A 27,348-nucleotide genomic window follows, 5' to 3' on the forward strand; every position below is an offset into this window, starting at 1 on the left:
GTAGCACGCCTAGGAGCTGCGTCATTGGACGTGTTAAACAGAGTCACTGGCCAAAGACTACAAATATGGCTTCCTGTTGATTCTCATTGAACCTCGGATTTTTTAGCGAGTCAAAAGAAATCGACAAACTGATTTTTTCCCCACGTCTTTAATATTTTGTCGATTTGTGGTAGACATTGCTTCATTGGTTCGCCAGTTGACTGAGAAGTGTTGAGAGAAGAAAGACCCCAAAATTCTGTGAAATTTGGAGATGTCCAGCCAGCAGAATAAATTCGCCATAACGGAGGAGCCGCCTGATTGCGACAAACTTAAACTTATATTGTGTTATGTTTTACTACATGCATTTGCCTTCTGAATTATCCCTGACACTTTCTGAATTTGGCCACCCTTTGCCACTCTCGGATTCTTGATGACTAGAGTCAAGGTGGATCATGAACTTTGTTTTTGGTTGTGTTTCGTAATGCGTTACACTGGAGAGTCGGCAGCTAGATTCGGTTAAATATTTGCGTGAAGCATTACTAGTAAGGTGCACCTTAAATGATTGTTTTGTTCTGCTTTGGGCCAAGGTTACCTTGGAGTGGCTGTTCAGCTGGAAGGTATGTTCACAGATTGTCTGAGACAATGATGGGTGAGGTATGCTTAAATTAACTTCTGCATGCATACTAGCCAACTTGAGCAATCTCACCATGAGAGTAGGGGGCAGGGCCTTGTGCTGAGAAGTACACACCAGGCACTTTTGAACCCCGTCCCGCCCCCAAGCCCCCTGGTCCCGCCAAAAAAGGAGCATGCTGAGGCTGATGTCGATGTCCTGGAGTGTTTTCACACCGCTTAATAGACATCGGCAGATTAAAACCTCAGAAAATGAGCTGGAAAACCCATATTTACAGTGGTTTTCAGCTCGTTTTCCCTGCCATCACGCGATATCAGCTCCTCACCAGGAGACCGAGTGATGGGAGCCGATATCACATGTCACACTGTGGCACCACGTGAGTTGGCAGGTATGTGCATGGCTGATATACAAGTTGGTGAGAAGCTAAATGAGGATAGAGATGCCTGCTTGCGGTGGCGTGGCTTATCCTCCTGTATGTGTTTGTTTGCCATGTTGTGCGCATGATCAGCAAGGATGCCTTGGGCGCTAAAGCAAGGAGGGATAACGAGTCCCGCGACATCCGGAGTCGGTAAATAAAGACAGAAATTATTGAAGTGAAGAAATCATTTCACACCCCTGGACCAATGAGTCATTATATTTCCTGTAACACTGACAGCTACACAGTTGATGTTGCCAGGTGATGTATCGAGCACATACCATGGGTGTAGGATGAAATATCAAAATTATAACGATGTGAATGTGCTGTTGAGCTGATGAAACCTAGATACCCATTTGGCTTGGAACAGGGTTCTGAACAACATTTTGCCACACATTTAAAAAATGCGATTTCACAACTGTGTTTTTTTTTTCGGGTTCACTGAAAGTTAGTAAACCTTGGAAAGGATCCGGCAAAAAAGCAGTCACAGAAAATTGATCATAAAATAAACACAACATATCAGACCCTAAGCAATCGTTTTAACACACACACAATCCATATTCACAGCAGGGCTGGATTGGGCAACCAAAGCAGCCCTGGCAAATTTTGTCAGATCAGCCCCTAAACGGTGCAGAGCGAACAAGAACAGCAAGTGAACCTGACCACTATGAGTGGACCTTGTGGGGGGTTCTCCCCAAGAACATTTGGGCAAATGGTGCCTTCTAGAACACATTTTTCATTAAATATTCAATTGTATTCGTTTTTATAGCATAGTAAATTACAACTTGCAGTGCATCATGATACCTCTATCTTTATTGGGTGCTCTTCCGTGATGCCCTCACTATCACCCTCCAACAGAGCCTCTCATCTCTCAATAGCCCCACTCTCACGTGTATTTCATTTGTTTCATAACACCTCTCAAACCAGTGTAGGATGTTGAAGATTTGCCATCACACACACATAGAGACAATGAACCATAGATGTGTAAATCAGTGTATAGAAAATATTACATAAGACGAAGGGGACTACATTTAGCATTCACATATCATCCATACTGGTAGGCATTTTTTAAGAGTCCTTGGTCTGGGGAAGATCAAACTCAGGATTCAGTACATAATACAGTGATTAGGGTTGACTTCCCTAGTACGAATTTATTTGTACCCAAGCAAACCCTCCTTAGCAAAATTAGGATAATGAAAGACAGTGGAGAAAAAACCCATAACTTTCGAACCTAAAATACGATTGTAACTCTAAACTGCACAGTAACAAAAGGATCTCTGTTACAAAAGCTCTAACCCACTGAGCTATGCATATAAAATACTGTTCTGTAATCTTCATAGTACACGCGTTTTCCAGCAGGCATATTAACACTCTGCGCTACCTTAGCTGAGTCAAAACTACCACTAGGTAAAACTCAGATCCCTCTCCAGCTGGTACATTGATCACCAGAGTTATCTTGGCACTTTTATTGTTGCCTGAAATCTGTTGGATATACAAGGAATGCTGCAATGCTTTTAAAACTGCTGCACTGCTAAAAACAAAAAAAAACAGCCCCCAGTAACAAAAGCGGTCCCTCACCCTTCCAGCCTCCCGGGAAATGCCCAATGCCTGATACTGTCAATCCAGCCTCGATTCAAAGACTAACGGCCTGATTTTGAGTTTTGCAGATGCATTACTCTATCATAACTTGACAGATATCCTGTCTGCCTTATTACAAGTGCATTATATCCTATGGCATTTATAATAAGATGGAAGGAATTTCCATCCAGTTCTGATGAAGTAACACTACCGCCAAACTCTGTAATGCCCTCAGTTGCCTGAGATACTTGATGAAGCAAAGAGACAATCCCAGCAGCCTGCTGAGCTGTCACTGGACGCGAGTATGTGGATAGATACATTCTGTGGATGGATTTAAAGGTTACAGTGGGTGTAGTAAGGAGAAACAATTAGTCATTTTGCAGTCCTTTCAGTGGCATGTGTTATTTTCAAGGAGCGTGTACTCCTCAGAAAGCAGCCACATTGCTTTTGATACGGTTTCAAATGGCAGCTGATGCCCGCTGTACACCTGTTCAGCCATTAGTGACTAGTTCAGGCTGTCGCCACTATTATTGGACTAGGACCTCAATTCGCCAGATCCTGCTGAGGAAATCCTACCGCGTATGCAGAAGGCGGCACAAGGCAATGTCCAGAAACGGACTATCCAATTTATCCTAATAATTTTCACACTCTCGGAGAGCTTGTGCCGGGTAAATTTGCTAATTGATCTGTCACTCACCTACCTGCTCGTCTCTTACCCGCAGTGGTCAACCTCATGTCTGCAAAACGCGGCAGACCGACAGCTCGGCTCACAAAGCTGTCACAACTACGTAGCCGGCAGACTACAGGCCTGAAATCAGAAAGGTGAAGTCAACCTTTGACCCTTCCAGCCCAGCAAAGATGAAACCTTATTATCAGCATGTCATCCTTGTAGGACTTTCACAAGAACCACCAATTCTCAGCCTGTCATGCCGCTGGGCAGATGCACCAGGAGGCATCATCCTCGGAGAGCGTGAACATGATTGCTAGTTGCTAGTGCGGAGCCTTTTTCAAATCAGATACAATCAAGAAGAGTTGGATTGTGGAACAATGCAATGTGTAAATTTGTTTGTTAATGCACAGTGCGATCCCTGTGGGGATGCGACATACAATAGAGGTTCTGCCTTCTTGATATTCCATATCACGTTTGGTTGTTGTGCAAAGAAATCAATCAACTCAAACAGCCTTGGACAAAAAACTCCTTTTTCAATTTCTGAAAACCCATTATGGATATGATCCCATTTAAAAAAACGTTCTTCTCAGCTTAATGACCTACTTGTTGTTACTCGGCATACTTGGAAGGCACAATGAGGAAGATCTGCATGCCACGCTTTTCTTGTAACATCTATCTGAAAAATAACTAACTCTTTTCCTTGGTATTGTGTGTACAATGCAGGTGCACTGACTTAAGAGGTTTTCAGCCTTCCTAGCATGAATGGATTCTACTAAATTGATTTGCATTGTGAGACATTTTGTGATTCTGTAGGCAATCTGTATTATGACGATCTGGAAGGGAAGCAGGGATTGTTATACTGTGACATTTGTATGGCACCGGAACGGCACAAGGCCATCACAGATAAGTGACATTGTAGCAAAGGAAGATACTAGGGTAGAAGGATTGTGGGGCGTGTAAAGATAATGGACCAAATTCACAAAGACCTTGCCTAGGTAGAAGGAGATGAATAGGCAGCAGCGGCTCGTGCAGGTAAGAGCGGCGGGCCGGATTTCGACAGACAATGACGAGGGAAAATTAATTATTCTATTTAATTTTCCCTCGTGGTCGTCTGTGGAATCCTCCCAACCCGGCCTCCCCGCCCCACTGCACTTACCTGCATGGGCCGCTGCTGTGAATAGGTGTGACTTGTAGTACACCTGGGTCATGCCTGAATTTTTTTTTTGTTCAAGAAGCTTTATTCGTTTTTTAATAATGAGAGGCAATACAGAGAAAATGAGGAGGGAGAAGAAAAAATAAAATAAAACACCTGACAATTGCGTGATGTGTACATAATTGTGGCACATACAATTGTTGGTGTTAAAATACATAAATAACAATAAAGGTAAGCCCAACACTCAGGATATATCAAGTGCAAATGGCGTTGAGACATGTTCGGAGTATAGCGCTAGATGAGGTGTACACATCTCAACAAGTGTCCTGATGAGGTGTCAAAGAGGAGAAAGGGGGTAGGACGGACACGGAAGGGGTGATACCGTGTCGGGGAGGTATCGAGGGCTTAAATGTCACTCGTAAGATATGAGATTAGTGACTGATGTTTAAGAGTACGCCAGGACTAATCCTGGCTCACGCCTGGGATTCCAGAGGAGCCATCAGTACCACAAGAGAAATTCAAAGCAAAATATGTGTGAATCAAGACAGATGTATTTTCCATTAAATGGTCATATTATCAACTTGCTTTGACACCATGTTGTACAGAGTACCAATCAAGTAAGATAAAATGCTAGCTTTCCATGTATTGCACAGAGAAATGAGTCATTTCTACTCACTTTCCCAATACAGAGATTCAACCAAGTGACTTCTTGTATTGCATCGTAATTGCATTTCTATAGCGCTCATTACTCCAGCCGAAGCTTTCAAGCACTTTATGCCAGGAAGCAACATTCTCAAGAAACCTCCTTCCACTGCCTACATGTCCTCATTTCCCTCTAATGCCCGGTGAGCGTAAGGTAAGTGGTTTTATTTAGTTTTAAATTTAATTTTACATACCCCGTCGTCGATCGACTTCCCATTCCACCCGACCTCACTCCACCTTCCCTACCGATCGCACATGTGCAGGCCGCCCCCGTCCATGTCATGAAATAATTTAACAATTTCGTTCCATGTTACCCAAAGCGCAGCCATGTTGCAAGTTGTCATCTTTGGCTCACTCTGAGGAGCCAAAACTTTTAGAACTGCAAAAAATAATAACGGAATCTAGTCTCGGCATAAGGTGTGAGAAGATGCTATGAAAAGGTGTGTGTGTGTTTGTGCTGGGCGAGGGTTCGGAAGCAAAGATGTGAGCTCAGGGGGTGCCTCACGGTTTGCTTCGATGAATTCCAGGTGCCATGTCTATGAACATTGGCAACTTATGCTGTTTGGGAAATAGAGTATAGAGCGTGTGATGTCTGCATAAGAGGAAACTTGCAGCTAACAAAATTCACACTATTTTCGATGTTTACATAATAAGACACGGACAAAATATATTTCCTCTTTTCTCCAAAATGAAGCATGGCGCTATGTTTGTGGAAAGCAGTTTGAAAGAGTGGAAACTCTATTTGAATATAATTTGAATATAAAAGTTATTCTTCCAATTAGATTTATTTGGTAAAACTCAGTGATTCACTACAAATGCTGATCGATTTTCCAGCACAATATGTGGGTCGTATATGGTTCCTTATGTTTTCATCGGTTATTAACTGGTGGAAAAAAAATTGTGATAGGACTGGGGCACATTCCGTTTGCTTAATTTAGTATTATTATACAGGCATAAAAAAATGCAACAAATAGATTTGTAGTGTATGTTGCGCTGGTGAAACATTTCTGTGATATGGTCCCTAATTTCATAAGATTCATATGAAGTAATGGAGACCTAGTGAATAGTAGGCCAGTCGGGGCAGTCTTAACCCCTAATTCACCACAGTGCAGATTTACAATAACCGGCGCATCCCTGCATATTAGCAGGGATGCGCCAGTTATTTTGCGTGACGTAAAAAAAAACCTTGCGCCACATTTACAATGCGGCGCACCGTGGCACAAGGATAGAAAGATGAGTAATGCATCTGTCGCAGTGCTGGAGTCATGTCGCAAGCGTGGCGCAACTCCAGCACTGCTCAGGGGTGGCCTATGCTTGCTGTGCTGCGTCACTCCTTACGCCTGCTACAAGCAGGCATAAGGTTTTGACGCAGCGGGGTCGTAAAAGTGGCTCAATGAAATCTTATAGATTTTACTTTGTTACTTTTATGAGGCTTCCTTGCGACGGAACGCCACCCTGCATACATGATACCTGACACAGGAATACTGTAGCACAGGGCTTTACAACGTGATGCATCTTCCTAGATGCGTCACGTTGTAAATATGTCGCATAGTGGTGCATTGGTTGCGACGCCACTGTGTCATAGAAGTGACGCAACGGTTTCGTAAAGATGTCGCGAGGGGCTTGTAAATCTGCCCCCACATGCATAGTCTGCAGCTTTGCCCTGGCTGCCCCCACACTTAACACTATTTTAGAGTGTAAATCGAGTGTGAATCGAACTTACCTGAACGCCGCCACCGCCAAGAGTCCGTGCAGTCTACGCTTCTGTGCCGCCACCGCCAAGAGTCTCTTCCAGCTAGATTCCGCGCCGCCGCTCGGGACTACGAATCCCGGCAGCACTTGCGGCGGCGCACAACAACGCACAACACGCACGCACCAACAGCGCCAGGAGGCGCATAAATTCAGCGTCAGGCCGGCGGAGCGGGGGGAATCGAACTTACCTGAACGCCGCCACTGCCAAGAGTCCGTGCAGTCTACGCTTCTGTGCCGCCACCGCCAAGAGTCTCTTCCAGCTAGATTCCGCGCCGCCGCTCGGGACTACGAATCCCGGCAGCACTTGCGGCGGCGCACAACAACGCACAACACGCACGCACCAACAGCGCCAGGAGGTGCATAAATTCAGCGTCAGGCCGGCGGAGCGGGGGGAATCGAACTTACCTGAACGCCGCCACCGCCAAGAGTCCGTGCAGTCTACGCTTCTGTGCCGCCACCGCCAAGAGTCTCTTCCAGCTAGATTCCGCGCCGCCGCTCGGGACTACGAATCCCGGCAGCACTTGCGGCGGCGCACAACAACGCACAACACGCACGCACCAACAGCGCCAGGAGGCGCATAAATTCAGCATCAGGCCCGCTTCGCGGGACGCGTGCGGGACGCCCGGAGCGAAGCCCGGGCAAAGGGCGGGCCCTCTACGGCCCTCATCGGCAGGAAAAGGCAGGGGCAGGGCCACATACGCTGCCGGAGTCACATTGGACATCATTGTGCAAGTAAGTCGAGCATTAAGAAGCCCCTATATTCATTTTCGTGAACGATTTGCGGATACAGTTTAAGTCATGCCTAAAAAAGCTGCAACAGTTCAAAATAATAAGATGAACAATTATCTGGTACAGACTGTCCAGAAAATCAATACGCAAAGGAGGGAGTCATTGGGGCTGAGCCAATCACCGGACTTACTCTGTTTGTCCCCACCCTCTTTTGCTATCCCTTCGTCTGATGAAACTAACACACAAAATGTCTTTAGCGCCACCACGTTAGTGGACACTGCCTTACAAGCCACACCTGATATCCCGGTCAATGCAACTCCGGCTCTTGAAGATTCTTTAACTGAGGGTGATATAAATGTTGTGAATGACATTAATTATGACCAAGATACACAGTCTCAGACATCCGAGGTGTCCATCCTTGATGTAACACCTACAGTCCATGAAGTTAGAACCAAACATCAATGCGCAAAGATTCCTCTCAAACGGGGTGGTCTACGCTCTGGGGCTAAATGGAAGAGGGCTAATACCTCAAAATCTACACAAATGATCCACGCTGAGGTTTCTCCTATTTGCCCTATTGAAGAAGCCCTCTTAGAAAAAATTGCGGATTTCATTGAGACTAAAATTAATTCCATCATTAAACCCCTCATTTCCAAGATAGACAAATTACAAGCTGAGGTCAAGAAGCTGGGTGGGCAGCAAAATATAGCTGCAAGTGGCATTGAAAATGTAACCACGTTAGTTACTTCTTTGAGCAATAATCATGGGGAAGCAGTTGATGAAATGACTTTGGGGGTTGGAAAGAGAACAGAGCCATCTGGGGGCAATCCAGTGACACTGATTCCCAATGTTGTCGCTGGGACTTCTACGCCTCAATGCCCCCCAGTAAATTCAATTTCTGCTGCAAATGGTACCCATATGCAAGCATTCCAACCCCACACCTCTACATCGGATCCCCTGCAATTTATTGTTGAAGCCACACCTGTGGTGTTAGTCCTTGCAAATGTTCCTCTTTTAGAAAGTGGCACGGTGGAAAGTTCTAACTCACTGTGTAGCAAAGCTTTACATTGGTTAAGCAGTAACGTGCGGTTAGCTCCAGGTGGTCAGCAACATCTTGCAAGTGCAATTAAATCAGCATTTAGGGTTCCTTGGCTGGGAAACCGCCCTAAAAAATTTAAAGGTGACTGTGTGGCTGTGAGCTTTTCAAACCAAAATGTTCTTCCTAATATTCTTGTAAATATTCTTCCCCCTCAACGTAGACAAGGTACTGTCGTTCCCCTAACTTTGAAATTCTTTTATGGGGAACATCAGAATGTATCAATCCCAAGGACTCCTTTTTCAGGACGAACCACAAATTGGGATTTTCAATCCAGATGGGGCCAAGATATAAGGAATAACGCACCAGCCCATCGACAACAACCTCTCGTATTCAACCCTGTTACACAACCTTTGGAACTGCTTAACCGTTTTGCGCCACTTTCTTTTCTGGATCAAAATGATTGACTTTTGCCAAGCCCATCTGATAATGCTGAGGAACCACAGCAGATTCTTGCTTTACCTCTTCAGTTTTCTGCAGACAATAGAGCCTGTAGAATTTTGAGCTGGAACATTGTTGGCCTTAGATCCAGATTTAAAGACAAAATATGGTTGGATAAAATCAGGAGTTACGACATCCTTGCTTTTCAAGAAACTTGGGACCCGTTAGAGTGTTTGCCCTTAGACGGCTACTCTCATTTTTCAGTACCTGCAGTCCCCAGTAAAGCAGGAAGAGCTAGGGGCGGGCTAGTTGTATATATTTCTCTTGACGTTAAAGGAAAACCTAAATACATTCAGTCTAAATCCAAAAATTGCTTAATAGTTGAACTGACTTTATCAAACTGTAACCCTATTTTACTTGTGAATTTTTATAACTCTATGACCAGTCAATTTCCAAACGAGCATTTGTTAGCCTTACAGGATCTCTTATCCACTCATATTGAGAATAATAGTTGTGAATTTGAGGTTATCCTAATGGGGGATTTTAATATCCACCCTTGCTTGGCAGGTTGTCAGAGGGAAACTGAGATACTTCCTTTTTATCCTTTACCTCCGCATTTTGAACACACTTCAGGCGGAGAGATCTTGGAACTATTTCTGGCTACCCTCAACCTCTATGAATTTTGCACCTGCTCAAATGACTTGAGGCTACCAACATATGTGGGTCATGAATCTGGTACAATTATAGATTATATTTTTGTTTCCTTAAGTATTTTATCTAAAATATTAACATATGGAGTAGAAATGTCTGTTTTTAGTGATCAAAACCCTGTGATTTTAGAGGTTTTAGCATTCGGAGTCCTTGAAAATAGGAAGATTGACACATTGTGTGCGACAGGCCTTGAGCTTAAAGATCAAGATCGCAGGTTAAAATGGGACCAAGTTATCCCAATGTCTTTTTTACAGGAGACACTGGCAAAAGTTCCTGATGAAATTGCTATTTGTCTCGATAATGATAACCCGAGTGTCAAAGTGGTTGATGCCTTTGGTGTCATATGTCATCAAGTTAAATTAGATCTGACCGTAAAGGCAAAGCAGATTAAATCGTTTGGACCTAGATGGTTTGACTCAAACTGCTCTAGGGCCCATTCAACCCTTCTTAAGGCGTTAAAGTGTAAACCTAGAAATAGAGTCCTGATAGCATCACTGAGGAAACAATATAATTTTGCTATTAGGAAGAGGAAATCTGAGATTAAAGATGAGGCTTGGAATGATTTGTTACTGCCCGAGACACAGAAAGATAGTGCGAAATTTTGGGCAGTCATAAACCATCCATATTTTGTGGGATTAGATAACCAGAGAGCTGATTGTATTATCCCAGACGAACAGTGGGTTTCACATTTTAGTAATATCTATAGTCAAACTCATACCACAATAGACTGTGATACAACAGCGTTAAAACCATTGACTCAGATTCCTCCTTTTACCCAAGAAGAGGTGATACTTGCCCTAAAAGACACACTCTGTAAAAAGGCACCGGGGCCAGACGGGGTCCCAGCAGACTTTTTTAAGACCGCCCCTCAATTTAGCTCAAAAATTTTAACCAATATTTTTAATGCCACTAGGGAATTTATTTTCCCTTCTAGTTGGTTAATTTCGACTATTGTGCCTATCTTCAAAAAGGGACAGCGGACAGATCCGGCCTGTTATAGGCCCATCTCCCTTATTGACTCAAGTGTCAAAATTTTGGGGAGAGTCTTGTTAGGTAGACTGTCCACGATTTTAGAAAGCAAGGGCATTTTATCTAATGCACAATATGGCTTTAGAGCCAAAAGAGGAACTCTAGACCAATGCCTAAACCTAGAGCTTATCATAAACAAATATGTGGTCGCTAGGGGTGGTTCACTGTACATGGCCTTCATGGACCTCTCCTCAGCTTTTGACCTGGTTAACAGGTCGAAGCTCTGGGGGATCCTGTTGACCATGGGCCTTGACCCGCCCTTAGTCGATTACTTAGCTGAGCTACATAAGGATCTCATGACTTCTGTCAGAATCACTAGGGAAGGAAGATGCACCTGTCTCTTTAAGTCTGAGAGAGGGGTTAGACAAGGGTGTATACTCGCACCCCTTCTCTTTACTTTATATATTAATGACCTTGAGACCGTAATGCAAACATCACACAGTGATATTCCGCGCGCAGGGGAGACAAAGATACCTGTCTTACTGTACGCGGATGACGCTGTTCTTCTCGCACGTTCTGGAGTTGCTCTGAATAAACTCCTCTCATCTTTTGGAGCTTTTATGGTATCTTTGGATATGAAAATCAATACGGATAAATCTCATGTAATGATCTCTGGACATGCAGGTAGGAAAAAAAAGATGATAACATTTCATTGCGCAGGGAAGGAGGTAAAAAGAGTTCCTTCTTTCCCATATTTAGGTGTGACTTTTGATGAAAAGGGCTCCTGGGGCCCCCAGCTTCTGGTTAAAAGTAATGCTGTCACCAGAGCTACTGCAGGACTAATGGGCTTTGCCAAAAAACTGGGCGCTCGTCCCATGGAAAGCATAATTAAAGTTTATAAAGCAAAATGCCTGTCAGTCGCCCAGTATGGCTCCACTATTTGGGGCTATACTAACCCCATTAAAATACAGAATGCAGAAAATAAATTTTTAAGATCACTTCTGTCTGTTCCCCAATCAACCCCGACATTTGCTTTACATAAAGAGTTAGGATTGGGTTACATATCTGACATCTTGAAATTAGCACCAGTGACTGGGTGGCTAAAAATCTGGCTCAATCCGGAGCTTACTTTAAATCACACCATTTTAAAAGATTGTTTAGTCCTGGACAACGCACTCAAAATCCCATGGGTAAGATATGTGAGAACTCAGCTGTCCTTAGCAGGCCGAATGGAGCTCTTCTCATCTCCAGACGAAATAATTTATGAAGATTTAAAATTAGTTAAACACACCCTGTTAAATCTATATGCTCTGGAAAGGGAAGCACAAGAGTCAAAAAAACCCATGGTAAGGAAATATTTTTTGCTCACTTCTGTTCCTGGAATGGAACCATATCTTTTGTGGGTAACAAATCCTTACCATCGCTTTCTCTTAACGAGATTTCGCTTCAATTTAATTCACTTTATCCTAGGTAACTTTGGAACCTGGGCTAGTCCTGATGACGCTGAACCCTGTGACTGCGATTGTTTTTCGGTCCAGGACACGATGCATTTTATTATGTTTTGTGGCCATTATACTGAGATCAGAAAAAGGTACCTGCTCCCTATTTTACGTACCCAGGGCTTTATTCAGGTAAAACCAGCTCTGCTATTTTTGCAACTCCTCCCTAATATACATGTAGCCTTCGCTGTCGCTAGTTTTCTAGTGGCAGGAGTACGCGTGAAGAGGCACCAAATAAGGTATAGGCATTTTATCTGCGAGAAATGAATTTCCTCTTTTATATAATGTACCCTTCTTTTTTATTGTTTTTTTAAAATATTTATGTATGTTTTAGATGTATAAATTTTAATTGTTCTTTTTTCCTTTTTCTGATAATTGTATGCAAATGCTATGATCTGATGTAATCATGTTATGTATTTTCTTGCTCGATCTTTTATGATTTTTATTAATCGAATAAAGAAAATTGACTGACTGACTAGAGTGTAAATCTGTTCAAACTACTGTACCATTGCTGCTCAACATTTTTGTACTTTCTTACACTGTTTATCAACTGCATTCTACCCGCTGTCGCTTGACTTTACCCACTGCCACGTGCAACAGATAGGCGGTGGCGGCTCCTCCGCTATGGCAGAGGAGAAGCACCCCCCTGCTGAAAGCCAGCAGAGGCAAGGACATAAATAAAATGATAATAAAACATTTCTTATTATCATTTTATTTTGCATCCTGCAGGCTGCCTGCCAGCCGAGGGAGGGACGGGTACAGCCACAGTGACGCTGTAGCAAGCACCAGGGAGAAGGGGGGAGTGGTGCGCACTTCTAAGTGCGCATGATGGTTTGGCCGGCCCCAGAGGGCTGGACAAATTGTCATGCGCACTTAGGTTAGGCCGGCCCCAGAGGGCCAGCCAAATCGTCATGCACACTTACCCTTTCTCCACCTAGCTGTGTTCTGTGTTGTACAGCTGGGTGGAGAAACCAACACAGGCTCCCAGTCAATGTCTGAGTGCCAAATGTATGCGCTCAGGCCAATCCCAGCGCTGCTCACATGCTGGGAATTGCATTCCCGGCATGTGAGCAGCGCTAGGATTGGAAGCTGGTTCAGCCGTTCCTGGAAGGAGGCGAGGATCGGGAGGAAGGCGGTGGCCGTCAGAACAGGTACATGCTTTATAATAAAAAAATGTATTCTGTCTATTTTTGTGTTCTCCTCCCCACGCCACACCACTTAACAGTGCAGGAGGCCGCTCCTGCAGATAGGCCAGTTTTCAGAAGCAGACGTGTTATCTCATTTCTCTTCATGGCTCCGGAATGTGGGTTAAAGTTTCTCCAGAACTTAATTCAGAAACTTCAAGCCCTTCTCAAGAATGATTTCCCAGCTTTGTCTACAGAGAACAGGCAGAATTAAGGGTCCTACCTCACAGTAGGGCCTGTTCCACAATAAGTTCATTCTGGGTTTCCATCTATGGCTAGGAACAGCCAATTTCCGGTAGAAACAGCAAAGAAGGCTGGTTTGCTATTGGGAGGTGTGGCATAATGCGACACTACACACCCATTATTTTAAACGGCCCTGTGGTAAGAGAGGTGGTCTTGGATTTCTGTGGATGCCAGTTGCTTAGTGCTTTCTGCCCTTGCTCATTCTAAAACATTTGATAACTGCAGAAATCCACACATATTTTTCCTAATTTGATATTCAATTTCCCTACAAAACACATATTGTTCCACAAAGAGACCAACCGAGACCAATGGTAACATTATTGTAATGCATTAGTCCAACAATAATGAGGTTGATCTATTTTATTCTCGAATATATAAAGATTAAAAAAATATATATAAATAACAACACAGGACCTTGTTCTTTCAGTAAGATCCTTTCAATTAATATTAACTTGTCGGGGTCAATTCGAACTCAGCTTCATGCAAGTAAAAAATACCACAAATGCCCAAACATCAGAATCCACTCAGGAAGAAAACATACTCTATTTTAGCTGTCCTCACATAAAACAGAGTTAGAGGAGAACTCTAGTCCCTGTTACGTGTAGGCCTCACCTCCTAAATTGAGAAGCATCAATCCGGGGAAGATTTATATGAAGGCTTAGATTATAAAGCTTTCTGTCTCGCCGTGATTAATTTGCTTTATGAACCGAAATGACACTTTACAACTACAGTAGCCTAAGTGAGTTGCGGTTACTATGGGAAATTTTACACTTTTATCTATAAAATAAAATAAATTATCGTGTCATAGTTTATCATGAGCTTTTTGTCTCTTGAACTGAACACACTGTCTACTGAATTGACACGTTTTCAAGAGTCATTTCAGGAATACTTTTTTTGTGTAAGACATAATGCAAAGTGGTGTGCATATAATCTGTATTGAGGGCATACATATATGTCATTCTGGGCAGAAACTGTCCAGTTTGGCCACATAGTGCCAAACTGAAAGTGACAAACTGAAAGTGCCCACAGAAAAAGCTGTGTTTGAACTCTAAATACTGAGGCACAGCTTCAAATCAAGAAAAGAAAGAGCGCTATTTAAATCCATGCATATGTATTTTAATTTACTTCTTGTGTTGCACTGAAACCCGTTATGTTGAATAACGCTGTACATAATTTAAACAGCAGTAAATCCATTTTTGAAAGTATAATATTATTTAAAAGCAACGGAGTTCTGAGGAGACGAGGCAAAGAATGCACAAGAGGCAGGCAAGAAAGGAATGTGTTTTTTTTAGAGAGCATGAGGCATGAAGAATGGATAATGAATGAATATTCTATGGTGGAGATTTACGGTGGGAAACGGTTCATTAGACATAGATTTATATGGAGACAGAGAATGTTCAATGCATTTGCTAACTTTTGTGCACATACAGATTGATGCTAAAATATTTGGATTTAAATTGAATAGTAGTTTCAAGTCTCTAAATTCTATAGTATAACCATATGGACTTCAGAGATTAACAGAAGTACTCCTAGTCATACTTGTAAGCTTGGTGTTACTTTATCACTTAGACTTGTAAAAGTATTATATTCAAATACTTTGCCTTTGTCTGTTTACCCCATATCTGTAGTCTCTGTGTTGAATATTAGCAAACCAATAGTTTAACAAAAAAACGTAACATGTTAGAATCAAAACAAAGTCTCAAGGGCCATGCACCCTATGCCAAATAATGAGAAACCCTCCCCAGATAAAAACTCCCCCATAAAAATGCCAACATCTCAGATATATTCTGGAGCTGAGTGCTTATGCATCATCACTGAGAGCGCTGCATAATTTCAGAAGATAAATCCCTTCCGCCACTGCCGTGATACTGAACTGATGCCCAAAATCAGTCCACGGGTAAAACCACCATCCCACTCGCACTTTTTGGGGATGAACTTTTATTAATGTGTGGTGCTTGACAGGTGGAGTATAGGAAGTTGCTACAAGCGGTTTAAGGTGCTTTGCATTGAGCACAGTGCCTTCCATTGGTGAGGCCATTTTCTCTACTAAATTGGTGACATCATTGGTAGCTTCATAGAAGTTTCTGATGGGACCTAGGAGCTCCTGTCCACCTAAACAATTGATGGACATCAACGGGTTTCAGCCTGCACATAGCCCTAAAACAGTTCTTTCTGCATTTAGACCGTTTGACTTTTGGAAGTTCTTAAAACCCCATGGCCATGCCCGTAGAAGGCAAGAGCTCTACAAAGGTTGCTAGAAAAGCTAATAGTAAACCAAAAATATCACACTGAAACCCCAAAATGCTGAAGAAAAATGATGTACCTTGATATCATCCGAAGATGTCTTTTCTTTGGCATGTGCACTGTGCATTTGTGTATCCTAAATGGAACAGGAACAGCCAAGGACATACATCTAAGCATCACGGAGAATTCTGCTGTTTACCAAAGTCAGGCTTTGTGTGGATTTGCTAATGCACCCTGATCTCGACGCTCTCAATTAGCGATGCTATGTACAATGTAATCCCGCTCAGTAGGCACAAAGAGTTCACTCAAATGTCCTCTATCGTACTATGTTTAGATGCCATTCGTGGAATGTTCTTGTCTTTGGCATTGAGGATCCGCATCTCTATGAAATGCAGGCTGTGGCCATGACAAAAGACTTTGATCTCTAAATGCTATGCACAATTGATCCCCACATGGATAGTTATTGAATTTTTCAAAAACATTTGGATTTGGATTTGGATTACAGCTTCTACTTGGCGAAAAATGTCCTTTGCTAAATGTAAGCAGCAACGTTGTGACACTAACTTGCAGAAATACAATTTGCCCTCATTCACACAGTGTATGATTTTATCATGTTTAGTAGCTGAACTTTCTAAATTTCAGATACAAAATCAGAAGGAGGTGTAAAAAAACGTAAAAACTCAGGGAGATATTCTCAACAATCGGCGAAAACTATCGCTAACCTTAGTTAGCGTGCGTTTTCTTAACACTGTGTACTGCGTGAAATTATCGCCGTGTTAGTGGCGTATTTAAAACACGCCGATAACAGGCGATAGTTTCAGGTAACGGCGGTGAAAACTGCCGCTAACATCAGTGCGAAGGCGATAGGAAATCTGGCGTTAGCGGGCGAAAACTACTGATAGGCCCATTAGCGGCAAAAAAAATCACGTTAGCCAGCCCAACGTGAGTGTTTTTTGTCTCTAATGCAAAAAATAGTCAACATCCAATAGAAAATAGATCTAAAAAACTAAAAAAATGCAGAATGGAGCAGCCTGCGCCAAGTGCAGCGCAAATCAACAACCCCTGCAAGCCACCCAACATCCAGGATGACCAGTATGAGAGCCAGGATGCCTCGCTGGACCTGTGTCTGGAGCCTGGATACCTCAATGGACCTGCGTCTGGAGCCTGGATGCCTCGCTGGACCTGCATCTGGAGCATGGAGTGGGATGCAAAGGAGCTGTGGAGTTGATGAGCCGTTGCAGTAGACATTGAGGTGAGACAAATATGCCCGTGCCTGGTGGTGAAGTCTGGCAGGTTGCATGGAGACACACTGCTGACCTGTGTGAGAAAAACGCCTTGTGCACCTTGGAGCTGTTAATAGTAGAGGCACTCCTTCGCCCCAACGTAGGGAGGTCTGCATTGCATACTACAATCCACCACTACACCGGGGTGCATGGAAGGGATCCCCAACGGTGGGTGCCGCCTCTCTGCATGACAGGCCGGATGATGTTGGGCTGTCCGGACGCTGTAGAGGGTGAGGCCCCTGAGCTGCGCCGAACTTGTGTGGTGGGAGCGCTGCAACTTCACGCCTAAGGGGGCCCTGCTGCATCAACTGCATCGGGAGGTTCACCAGCGGACTTGGTGGCGACTGCTGTACCCAGGCTTGTGAAATCCCACCTGGCTAAGGCTCCTGCTGGCTGACTCACAGATTTGGAGAGAGTGCAGCGGATTGCACCACAGTGTCAATTTCCAGGTAAGGAGAAGGTGGGACGCCTGGGGGTTGAGTCCCCAGCTCTAGCACAAGTAGTTGACGCACCCCCAATGGCGGCTTATCCGCTTTGGCGGAAGAGCGTCGTTCCACTGCTTTCAAGCAGTGCAGAGGAGGAACAATCATCACATGATGATAACTTACTGATGTAAGCGTGCTATGTTACCTTTGTTTAGGACTGCTCCAAGCACAGGTCAAGGCATGGGCGGATTGGCATGTCCACTCAAGTGCGCAATGACTGTTTGGTTGGCGCAATAAGGCCTCCCAAAGCAGTCATGCACACTTCCCTGTTGGTAATGCAGGCTGCATTACAGCCTGCATGGAGAACATGCCCACCCCTCCAGCTCCTGGCTGAATGCCTAGTCCCGTTGCCAATTAGCATTCCCACCGCTGCATCGCAGCATTGTGATTGGTTTAGGGGAGGAAGCCTGGCTACCTACTTCCTGTTCCTGGAAGCAGACGCAGGAGCAATGAAGACACGGAACCCTGCTTTGAGGTAAGACTTGCCTTATTAAAATATTTACAACACCCGCTCACACACACACATCCCAGCATCCATGCACATCCAGTGTTCTTTCCAGCATTTACCACCTCACAGTTGTCCAGCCCCCCAGCACTTCTCGATGGCAGCTGCTGTGCGCCCATGCACATGGGGCGTACCACTCGTGTGCCAAAGGCACATACGTGGTTGCGATACATGCCATAACATTGCATTCCATTCCAATGCATACTAATACTAGGCACATTGCCTAGTAGAGTAGCGTAGTAGAGTAGGTGTGGCATAGCGGAGACATTAATTTCACTATTTCTACTTCACTGAGTGCAACCCAAAACTAATCTTTGCACCCCAAACCCAACGTGAACCCTGGAATTCCTTTTTGAGCCCCCATCACACACCCAAGAATCGAATTTTACCCAAATGCACGCCCCAATTTCCATATTTTACCCCAAAACACACCCCAATTTGCAAATTTTACCCCAAAGCACACCTCAATTTTCATATTTTACATTCGAAACCCATACCCACTCGAAAAACGTTAAATTACCCCATTACTGACCTCACAATGTGTTGTTATCAAATGCGATGTAAAGGCACCTTCGTTGTCGGAGTTGCGTTGTTAACGATGTACTGCCTGCATTGTAATGGTTGTCTCCCGTGCCAAAGGCAACCCATAGGCTACACCGTTTGCATCCGTCTGTCCCTGGACCACGTTCAGCACCAAGGAGCCTTCCTCTTGGACACTCCACCACTACGACACCAGCACCCTCCTCGCCATCAACCCTGGATGCCACCTCACCTGCCAGGACCAACCTCTGCTCCAGACTGGACATCGCCCTCGCCATCACTGACGGCTGCAGTATCGCCTGCTAGGAACACCCCAACCAGGAAGGAGGAGGCATTGTCATCACCTACAGAAGCACAGTCCGACTGACCACCCAATCTTATGACCCAAGGATGACCATGAACCACCTCAACTCCCAGATCTGAACAAAGCCCAAGCACATCATCTGCGGCACCCTCATGTGTGGGTCCCCAGGGCCATGGCTCCCCATTCTCCAATACCACTGTAGACCTCATTGCACCCCAGGGTATCTCATCCACCGACGCCATCCAACTCAGTGGTCTCAAGTTCCACCTGGAAAACCCCAGTGACCAGGACACCACCCCCGGCTGGGTATGGTCCCCTACATCAGACGCAAGCAGCAAGTCACCTTAACAAGCCACATAGCAGGACACATGGTCAAACACGTCACCTCCGCCATCGGGAACTTCAACTACAGCCACAGCACCATACTCTCCTGGTCGGACCATCATTGGCAACATCACGTCTTCACCTTGCTCACTGGACACCACCGCCATCATCGCACCCCCTCGCAGCTGGATCAAGGCCGCCAAAGAATGTCCTGCCACTCCCTCCGCAAGAACACTCCACCAATGCTTCCAAACGATGACACAGCAGCGCGCAACAGCCACCGATGGATCGCCAACAGCGCCGACATTCAGGCATCCCTGATGAACGGCACTGCGTCAGTGCCTGCCGCCTGCCTGATGGCAGGCCTGAGGGTCAAGCAGTACCACAGGGATAGGCTGGCCCCATGCATTGTTGGATTTGCGTCATGGTTGTGACACGACTGCAGCAATGCGTGACTTTAGCACAGACAGATACGTCAGGATTTCTGACGTATCTTTCATTACTTGCGTCATGGAGCGCTGTCCAGTGAATACTGTGCATCCATGCTGTCGCAAGAAGGGAGTAGTGAGAAGTGTTGCAACGCTGTCTTGTTGCAGAGCTGCAACACTTTTCATTACTGAGGACCAGGAATGCGCACTATCTTATTGATGGCGCACATTGCGGCACTGTAGTTTTATCGCAGGGCAGAGCTGCAACATTGCTTGCAGCGCTGTCCAGAACAAAAACCTGCTGAGATATGGGCCCAAGTGTTATCCCCCATTTTTAAGACCAGCTATTTTCTGGTCTTAAGTTGTTGGCTCTAACTCCAGTTAGAGCTAGATTTTTTGCACTTCAGAAGTTCAAGGATCCCCTTGTGAATATGAAGTAGCGATCTTTATTAAGGACGCTTTCGCCTAAAAACTGTCACTAACGGCAGTTAGCGACAGCTTGAGAATACGGCGAAAGAAATAACGCCGCTTTAGCGGCAGAAAAGTGCCGCTAACGCAGCGATATCGCCTTGAGAATATGCCCCTCAGTTTATTTTTCCTTTCTTTAGTAGTGATTTAGGCTTTTGTTCCTCAATCAATTTAAACTAATTTCAATTATTTTCATCTACATCCACAAATACCCCAATCAAAAGCATTTGACAATGAATAAACGTTGAAAATGTAGGAACAAAGTCAGTGCTTCAGTTGCAGGAGTTATCAAGTAACTTACGGTTTAACTATTAGCTTCTCTCTACTAGGACTGAAAAAATTGTGCCCTAAAGTCAAACGTTGCCCAACATTCCGCCCCATCTTGAAGAAGGGATTTAAGGGATCTAAAACAAATATGTCATCCAATCAACAAATCTCAAACTTCTTGATCAGATGAAACTGGTATTTCGTTGTAGTATGTATTTTTTAAATGAAAAATGTCCCTCCAGCCCGCATCATTTCTTAATTGCCATGTGTATTCAGGCTATGCAGTAGAATAGTTTATGCTCTAAGTGGCCAGAGTGTGACCCAAAAATACAAGCAGCACCTCGCCAATGGAATAAATAATGACGAAACACATTTTGGGTTGCTTATGTTATGGAGAGAAGCACTTTGAGCTACACTATCCAAATTGGATCAAGCAAAGGCTAGGTTTGGGTGAAAAAAACATTCACAGCAGCAACATTTGTGAATCCTGTGTTACATAAAATTCACAAAATTCCCTGAAATTTGAACTGTGCAGTTTGTCATTACTTTCAGCCACAGGAGACTTGTTCATGCAAAATATCCTGCGCGCGAGACAGGTTCTCCTTGATCCATTGTCCTTTTGGTAAATTTTCAGGATTTGTTTTTACACAAGTTAGATTTTGGCGTGACTTTTTACTCCAGATACTTACTGGCAAACCGAGTTTCACATTAATTTGCATAATCCCCCCAAATATGCTGCCAGAGAAATTAAACAATTTCGTACACCTTTTCAAAATAGATTTACATATGTTTGACGCTGTAGCTAATGGCAGAGACAAGCAAAACTATTAGAATACTGAGCAGTGTGAGAATCAGAAGTTACATTTGCTTCAAACGTTTCTCTACAGCACATTTTTCCTACCCCAGGTCCAGAGACTGCCTTGGCTTTGGGTAAATCGAGAGATTTATTGAATTGTCAGTGGTAGTGATCAACTGGCAGGAATAGAGATTAGTGTCAGTTACACGTCCAGCACAGTTGTCTATGTGACTATATCTAACTCTGCCATAGCATGCTTTAACCCCTTGAGTGCCCCGCCCTTCCCCGCCCTGTGCCGGCCCTTTCATTAGCGGGCGGGGTTCATGACGAAATAGTCTCGTCATGGGCACAGCGCAACTGCGGCCCATGACGAGACCATCTCGTCATGGGCACTCAAGAGGTTAATGAGAAGTAGCTAATCTGTCTGAGGCAGAGTCGGCCTCTGTCAAGATTCATTTACTTTCAGTTTCTAGAAACTGAAAGGACAGTACCTGATGCTTAATAAAGGCCAGTCGCTTTTGGCGGGGTCGATTCTCCTAATGGTACTCATGAGAAGGCTTCAAGCAGAAAGACTCGTTCCCCCATGTCTTGGATAGGAGGTGACCCAAAAACGGCGTGATGGCAAATTCCTAACTCACACACCACAGGACACCTTCCTTCCAGTTCTCTTCCCACTAACAGGGTGTTCTATTTCTGTGAACCTGTTGTCCTCTGTCCATAATGTATCTGTTTGTTTATTGCATTGAGTTGTTTCAGTATAGAGCATGTCCGAACCTGAGTATAGCTGCACTTTAACCATTAATTACAGTCATTGATTTTGTAAGGTTTCCATGCCATTTGCGTCTTATCAGTAAAATATATGGAATGTAGTATGCAATGGGAATCAGAGTGCACAGATTTTATGGAACTGGGAAAATTACACACAGTTTCAACATTTTTAACTAAATTGGTCATCTTATTGAAATTAAAAATTAAAAATGTGCCAATCCCTTTCAGCTGCACTATTACTTTTTTTCTTCCCTGAAACATGCCAAAATGAAGATGAAATCAATATTTCCTAATGACACAAATAAAGAGAAACTAATACAGTTCATGTAAAATTGGTTCTGAATAAATGCCTCGCCCTTCTACAAAAATATTCCCGAGAAAGATGCTGGGCCATATTTGTAACCTCAATAGAGACAGGGGAAGGCAATGTCCGACACCATAATTTAAATGACTAAGGTGATATTAAAGCGCTTTACAAAACTGTATAAATAAATTCATGGATCGTTTAGAATTCGAACAGTATTCCACCATAGACTCAGTGTTATATTGTCATCTTACTTGTGTTTTTAATCTCACTTTGTATTCTCTCAATATAATCTTGCTGAAGTCTTGGCGAGTGCCAACCCAGCAGACAGCATATGCGGACAAAAAAGTTAACATAATGTTTTTTTTTCCAAAATCTGCAAATGTGCCAGTGCACCGAATAGTCATTAGAAGTTCAGCAAATGTATCAGTGCAGGACCTCTGTTTTTGACAGAGCTACAATGTTCCTACCTCAGCAGTTGGCACACCCTCTGGAGGGCGGCAATGCAGAACAATCATCCCTTCAATGGGAACTTCCTTTCCTTGTGGGTCTTGTTCAAAGTTCTTCCTTAAGTCTGGAGTAAAATAAATGTAAATGTTACATCAGAGCCACACAAGATCTCACAGTAAAATTATTTTGCAAAGTGCGGTTGGTCTCAGGTAAAGACAATCAAACATGCTAGCCACCAGCTCATGGGTTTTCACAAACACATGGAATAACACACATTCACATATATCCACTCATACCCCCATACAGCCACTCACACAGTCAGTCACCCATAGAGCTATTCACACACCCATAAAGTCAGTCACACAGCCACTTACCTACACAGTTAAGACACACATCCATTCACTTATTCATACAGATGCGAACACATACACTCATATACAGTCACTGATACAAGCACACACTCACCTATACGACCACTCATAACCAACCCACTGACCAATACAACCACTGATCTATATTCACTCATACACCCATACACGAACTCACACACTGTCAGTCACCCATAGAGCTACTCACACACCTAGTCACTCACCCATAGTGTCATTACACAGCCACTTACTCATCTATACAGTTATATACACACCCACTCACTTATTCGTAGCAATACTAAACCATACTCGCTCACCTATAGTCACTGACACAAGCACAAGCTCACCCATACAGCCACTTTCACGATCACTCAGTCACACATATAGTCACTCATATACTCCCAACACTTACCTACACTGCCTTTAACATATGTAGTTACTCACCCATATACCACTGACAAATCCATTCACTCAATGACACATCCAGCCACACACACTCAGTCACCCATACAGCCCCTCACAGATGCACTCACTAACCCATACAGCCACTGACCCATCCATGCAGGCAGTCACACACACCCCCATCCACCCACACAGACACTCATACAGGTACAGGTACAGGTCAGACAACCAATCAATCATCCACACAGCCACTCATGTACACACTCAACCCATACAGCCACTTATACACCAACTGACGGATACAGACAATCACACAACCTAGTCACTCACCCATACATTCACTAAGATTCCTAATCACTCACTTACACAGTCAGTCAGGCAATTAATCAATCAATCAGGGAATTGTGTAAGCGCGCTACTCAGCCCTGAGGGTCTCAAGGCGTTTAGGCGGTGGGCACCCACTGAATCATCCATACAGGCACTTATACACCCACTGATTCACCAATACACCTTGGTATAGATATATATATATTGAACACTCAAACATTTTAAAAACACTCAGATTCACTGAATGATGTCATCAGAGATGTCATTTGAGATGTTATCAGTGATGTCACTGACCATTTCATGGGTGATGTAATATGCGAGGTCAAAAGCCGTGCATTGCGGGGGCACAAGTTATAGTTAGCTCAGCTAACTAAAACTGCTGAATTTCTCTGGTTTTGCATGAATGAAATGTCAGCCTAACTAATGCCTAAGGTTTTTTTTAATTATAATTCCTAACTATAGCGTCCCTGTAACCTTTGGTTTTTTCAGTGAATTTCTAAGGTTTCTTTGTATGGTAATTCCTGACTATAACATCCCTGTATCCTTTGATTTTTACAGTGAATTTCTATGGCTTTAAAAGTAGTAGTCACATTTGCAGAGTGCTGGAGAAAGGGGATGGGCCTCCGCCTAGCTCTCAAGAATTCCGCTCTCTAGGACTTACAGGAGATACCAATAGGGCTTCTTGGCTCTCAAGGTACCCTCAGGAGTAAAGTGGACTTCATCCCCAAATTCGAAGGTGCCAGGAGCTGCATTTCAGAGTGGTGGAGAAAGGGTATGTGGGCTCCGAAGACATCTTAGCAATCCTGCTGTGTGGGACATACTATAGGTAACAGGAGAGGTAGTTTGCCCCCAAGGACTTCCCTGGGGGCCAACTACTCCTCCTGTTATCTCCAGTAAGTCCTACACAGCAGAATTGCTGAGAAGTTGTCAGAGACCACGCCTTCCTTTCTCCACCACTCTGCAAACATGCCTACCGGTGCACTACTAGTTGCAGGGTGAAGTCCTCTTGGATCCAGAGGGTCCTTGGGGCCAACAAGTCCTCCCGTTACCGGTTACCTCACACAGTGGGTTTGCTGAGAGGTTTTCGGTGGCCATGCCCTCTTACTACACCACTCTGCAAATGCGCCTCCTGGTGCACTACTAGTTGGGGGATGAAGTCCCCTTGGATCATCAAGGTCCTTGGGGGCCAACTAGCACTCCTGTTACCTCCAGTAAGACCCACTCAGCTGCATTGCAGAGATGTCATCAGAGGCAATTCCCCATTTCCCCCCACTCTGCAAACGCAGCTTCTGGCACAATGCTACTTCGGGGATGAAGTCCACTTTAGTCCTGAGGCTCTCAGGAGGCAAGGGGACCTCATCCCCCACCAGAAATGTGGCAGGTTGGTGGAGAAAGGGGGTGTGGCCTCCTACCACCTCTCCGCAATCCCACTGTGAGGAGCTTGCTGGAGGAAACAGAAGGTCTTCTTAACCCCTAAGGATCCTCAGCAGGGGATTGGATCCCCCTACAAGGAGCATACCAGGAGGTGCATTTGCAGAGTAGTGCAGAAAGGGGAGGGGACCCTGGAGAGCTGGCAGCTATTTTGTTGTTGATGTTTTCTTTTCTAGGAAGGGGGGCTGTGTGACCCCCTTCCCTGGGCCATTTTGGGGCCCAGGGACCCCATCCCCGGAATCTGATCCTTTTTTAATTAAAAAACGGGATGGGAGCCTCGTGGCCCCCCTCATGGGCCGATTTAAGCCTCGGGGACCCCATTCCATTTTTTCCATTTTTTATTCAAAGGGAGGGGTCACGTGGCACCCCTCCCCAGGACATTTTGGCCCAGGGAATCCCATCCCATGGGGCATGGCCACCTCGTTGGGGACCACAGGGGAGCATGAAGGCTCCAGTTGTCCCAGCCGGCTCCCGTCACTTGTGGAGCCAGCATTGCTTTGTACACCCAGGGAGCTGCTGAAATGCCGCTCCCTGTGTGTAAAAAGCAATGTGTGCTCCACTTTGAGCCAATAAGAGCAAATAGCTCTCGTTTGGTCAAAACGGAGAACACTGTTTGCTATGGCATGGCAGGAGCAGTGCTTCCGCCATAGCAAACTGCAATGCCCCGGGGGTGAGCAGCTTGCGACATTGCTGAAGCTGGCCCTGGGGGGGTGGTGGCCATCCCCAGGGCCACGTAGGGCTCCTGGAGGGGAGCTGTGTGGTCCCCTTCCTTTATTTAAATTTGCCCCGGGAAGGTGGAGGTCCCTGGGGCTGCAAAGAGGAGGACAGTGTCCCCTCCCCCTTTGGTATTAAGTGTAGGTGGCGGTCTCTGGGGTGGGGGTCTATGAGGCCCACCATATAAATTAATTTAACCTCAGAGAGGTGGTGACTCCCAGAGCAAGGAGGTCCGCGAGGCCCCACATAATGTTTTAATTAGCACCGGGGAGGTGGTAGTCCCTGGGGCAAGGGGGTCTGGGAGTCACCCCTAACATAATTTGAAATAGCCACGGGAGGTGGCCTTCCTAGAGCTTTGATAAGCCCTAGTAGGAGGCGGCCGTTTGCCTCCCCTCCTATATTTATTGCATGCCCCAGGACCTCTGCCCAAATGGGGTTATTTAACAGCAAGCGCAGAGCCCGTGCATGCTTTGGTTTTTTTGCAACTATTTAGCTGCATTTGGTTTTTGTTTAAATGCTTTTATGCCATGGCAGGGTCCTAGGGGGACCCAAGACCATGGCTTGGGGTCAGGGTATACCTACCCTGCCCCCTTTTCTTTATTTTCATAGTTTTTGGGGAGCTTTGCAAGCGGAGTCCCAAGATGGCTTCCAACACTTCCTGGTTGAAGTTTTCGCAGCCAATCATAGCAGTGCATTTCCCTGCACAAGCTCATCTTTGTTTGCGAAGGCTTAGTGGCCAGAGATATATCCATCATTTTCATCCTAAATTTCTCAACAATTACAGAACTGAGTTACACCAAATAAGCAAAAGGCACTTCCTTGAACCAACATCTACCTCCCTGCCAAATTTGGTGTAAGTGCGTTCAGCCCTCGGGGCTGTAGCTGTGGCTAAAGGTTCCTATGGGAATTAACATTACAAATACATCCTTTTTACGTGCCCCAAATTCTCGGTTCCCACAACACAGATCACCCCCAAACTTTCCATGACACATCGAACCTACCTTGACACTTTTTTTTGAAAATGTCATGAAGTTTTGTCACGCAACGTCAAAGTTATAGCCAAGTCAAAAACTGCTTTTCGTATGGGAACTAGGTTCTAACTATAACTACCTACTGATGACCAGCAGTAGGTAATATATATATATATATATATATATATATATATATATAAATATATATTCAAAATTCAACTTATCAAATTCCCCCTCATCAGCCACATAATTAAATAATCAATGACTAATTCATATA

At 44.6% G+C, this 27,348-nt stretch overlaps 1 protein-coding gene across 1 annotated transcript in view; it reads right to left on the minus strand.

Moving 5' to 3' along the window:
- Positions 1 to 27,348, minus strand: part of UNC5D (unc-5 netrin receptor D) — a 1,316,579-nt gene that overhangs the window by 660,274 nt on the left and 628,957 nt on the right. The window contains exon 4 of the mRNA XM_085634460.1: positions 22,879 to 22,982. Coding sequence (XP_085490586.1) covers positions 22,879 to 22,982 — 104 coding nt within the window. The remainder of the gene's footprint in view (positions 1 to 22,878; positions 22,983 to 27,348) is intronic.

Source organism: Triturus cristatus, chromosome 11 (genome assembly GCF_964204655.1).
Source record: "Triturus cristatus chromosome 11, aTriCri1.1, whole genome shotgun sequence".
Taxonomy (NCBI): Eukaryota; Metazoa; Chordata; class Amphibia; order Caudata; family Salamandridae; genus Triturus; species Triturus cristatus.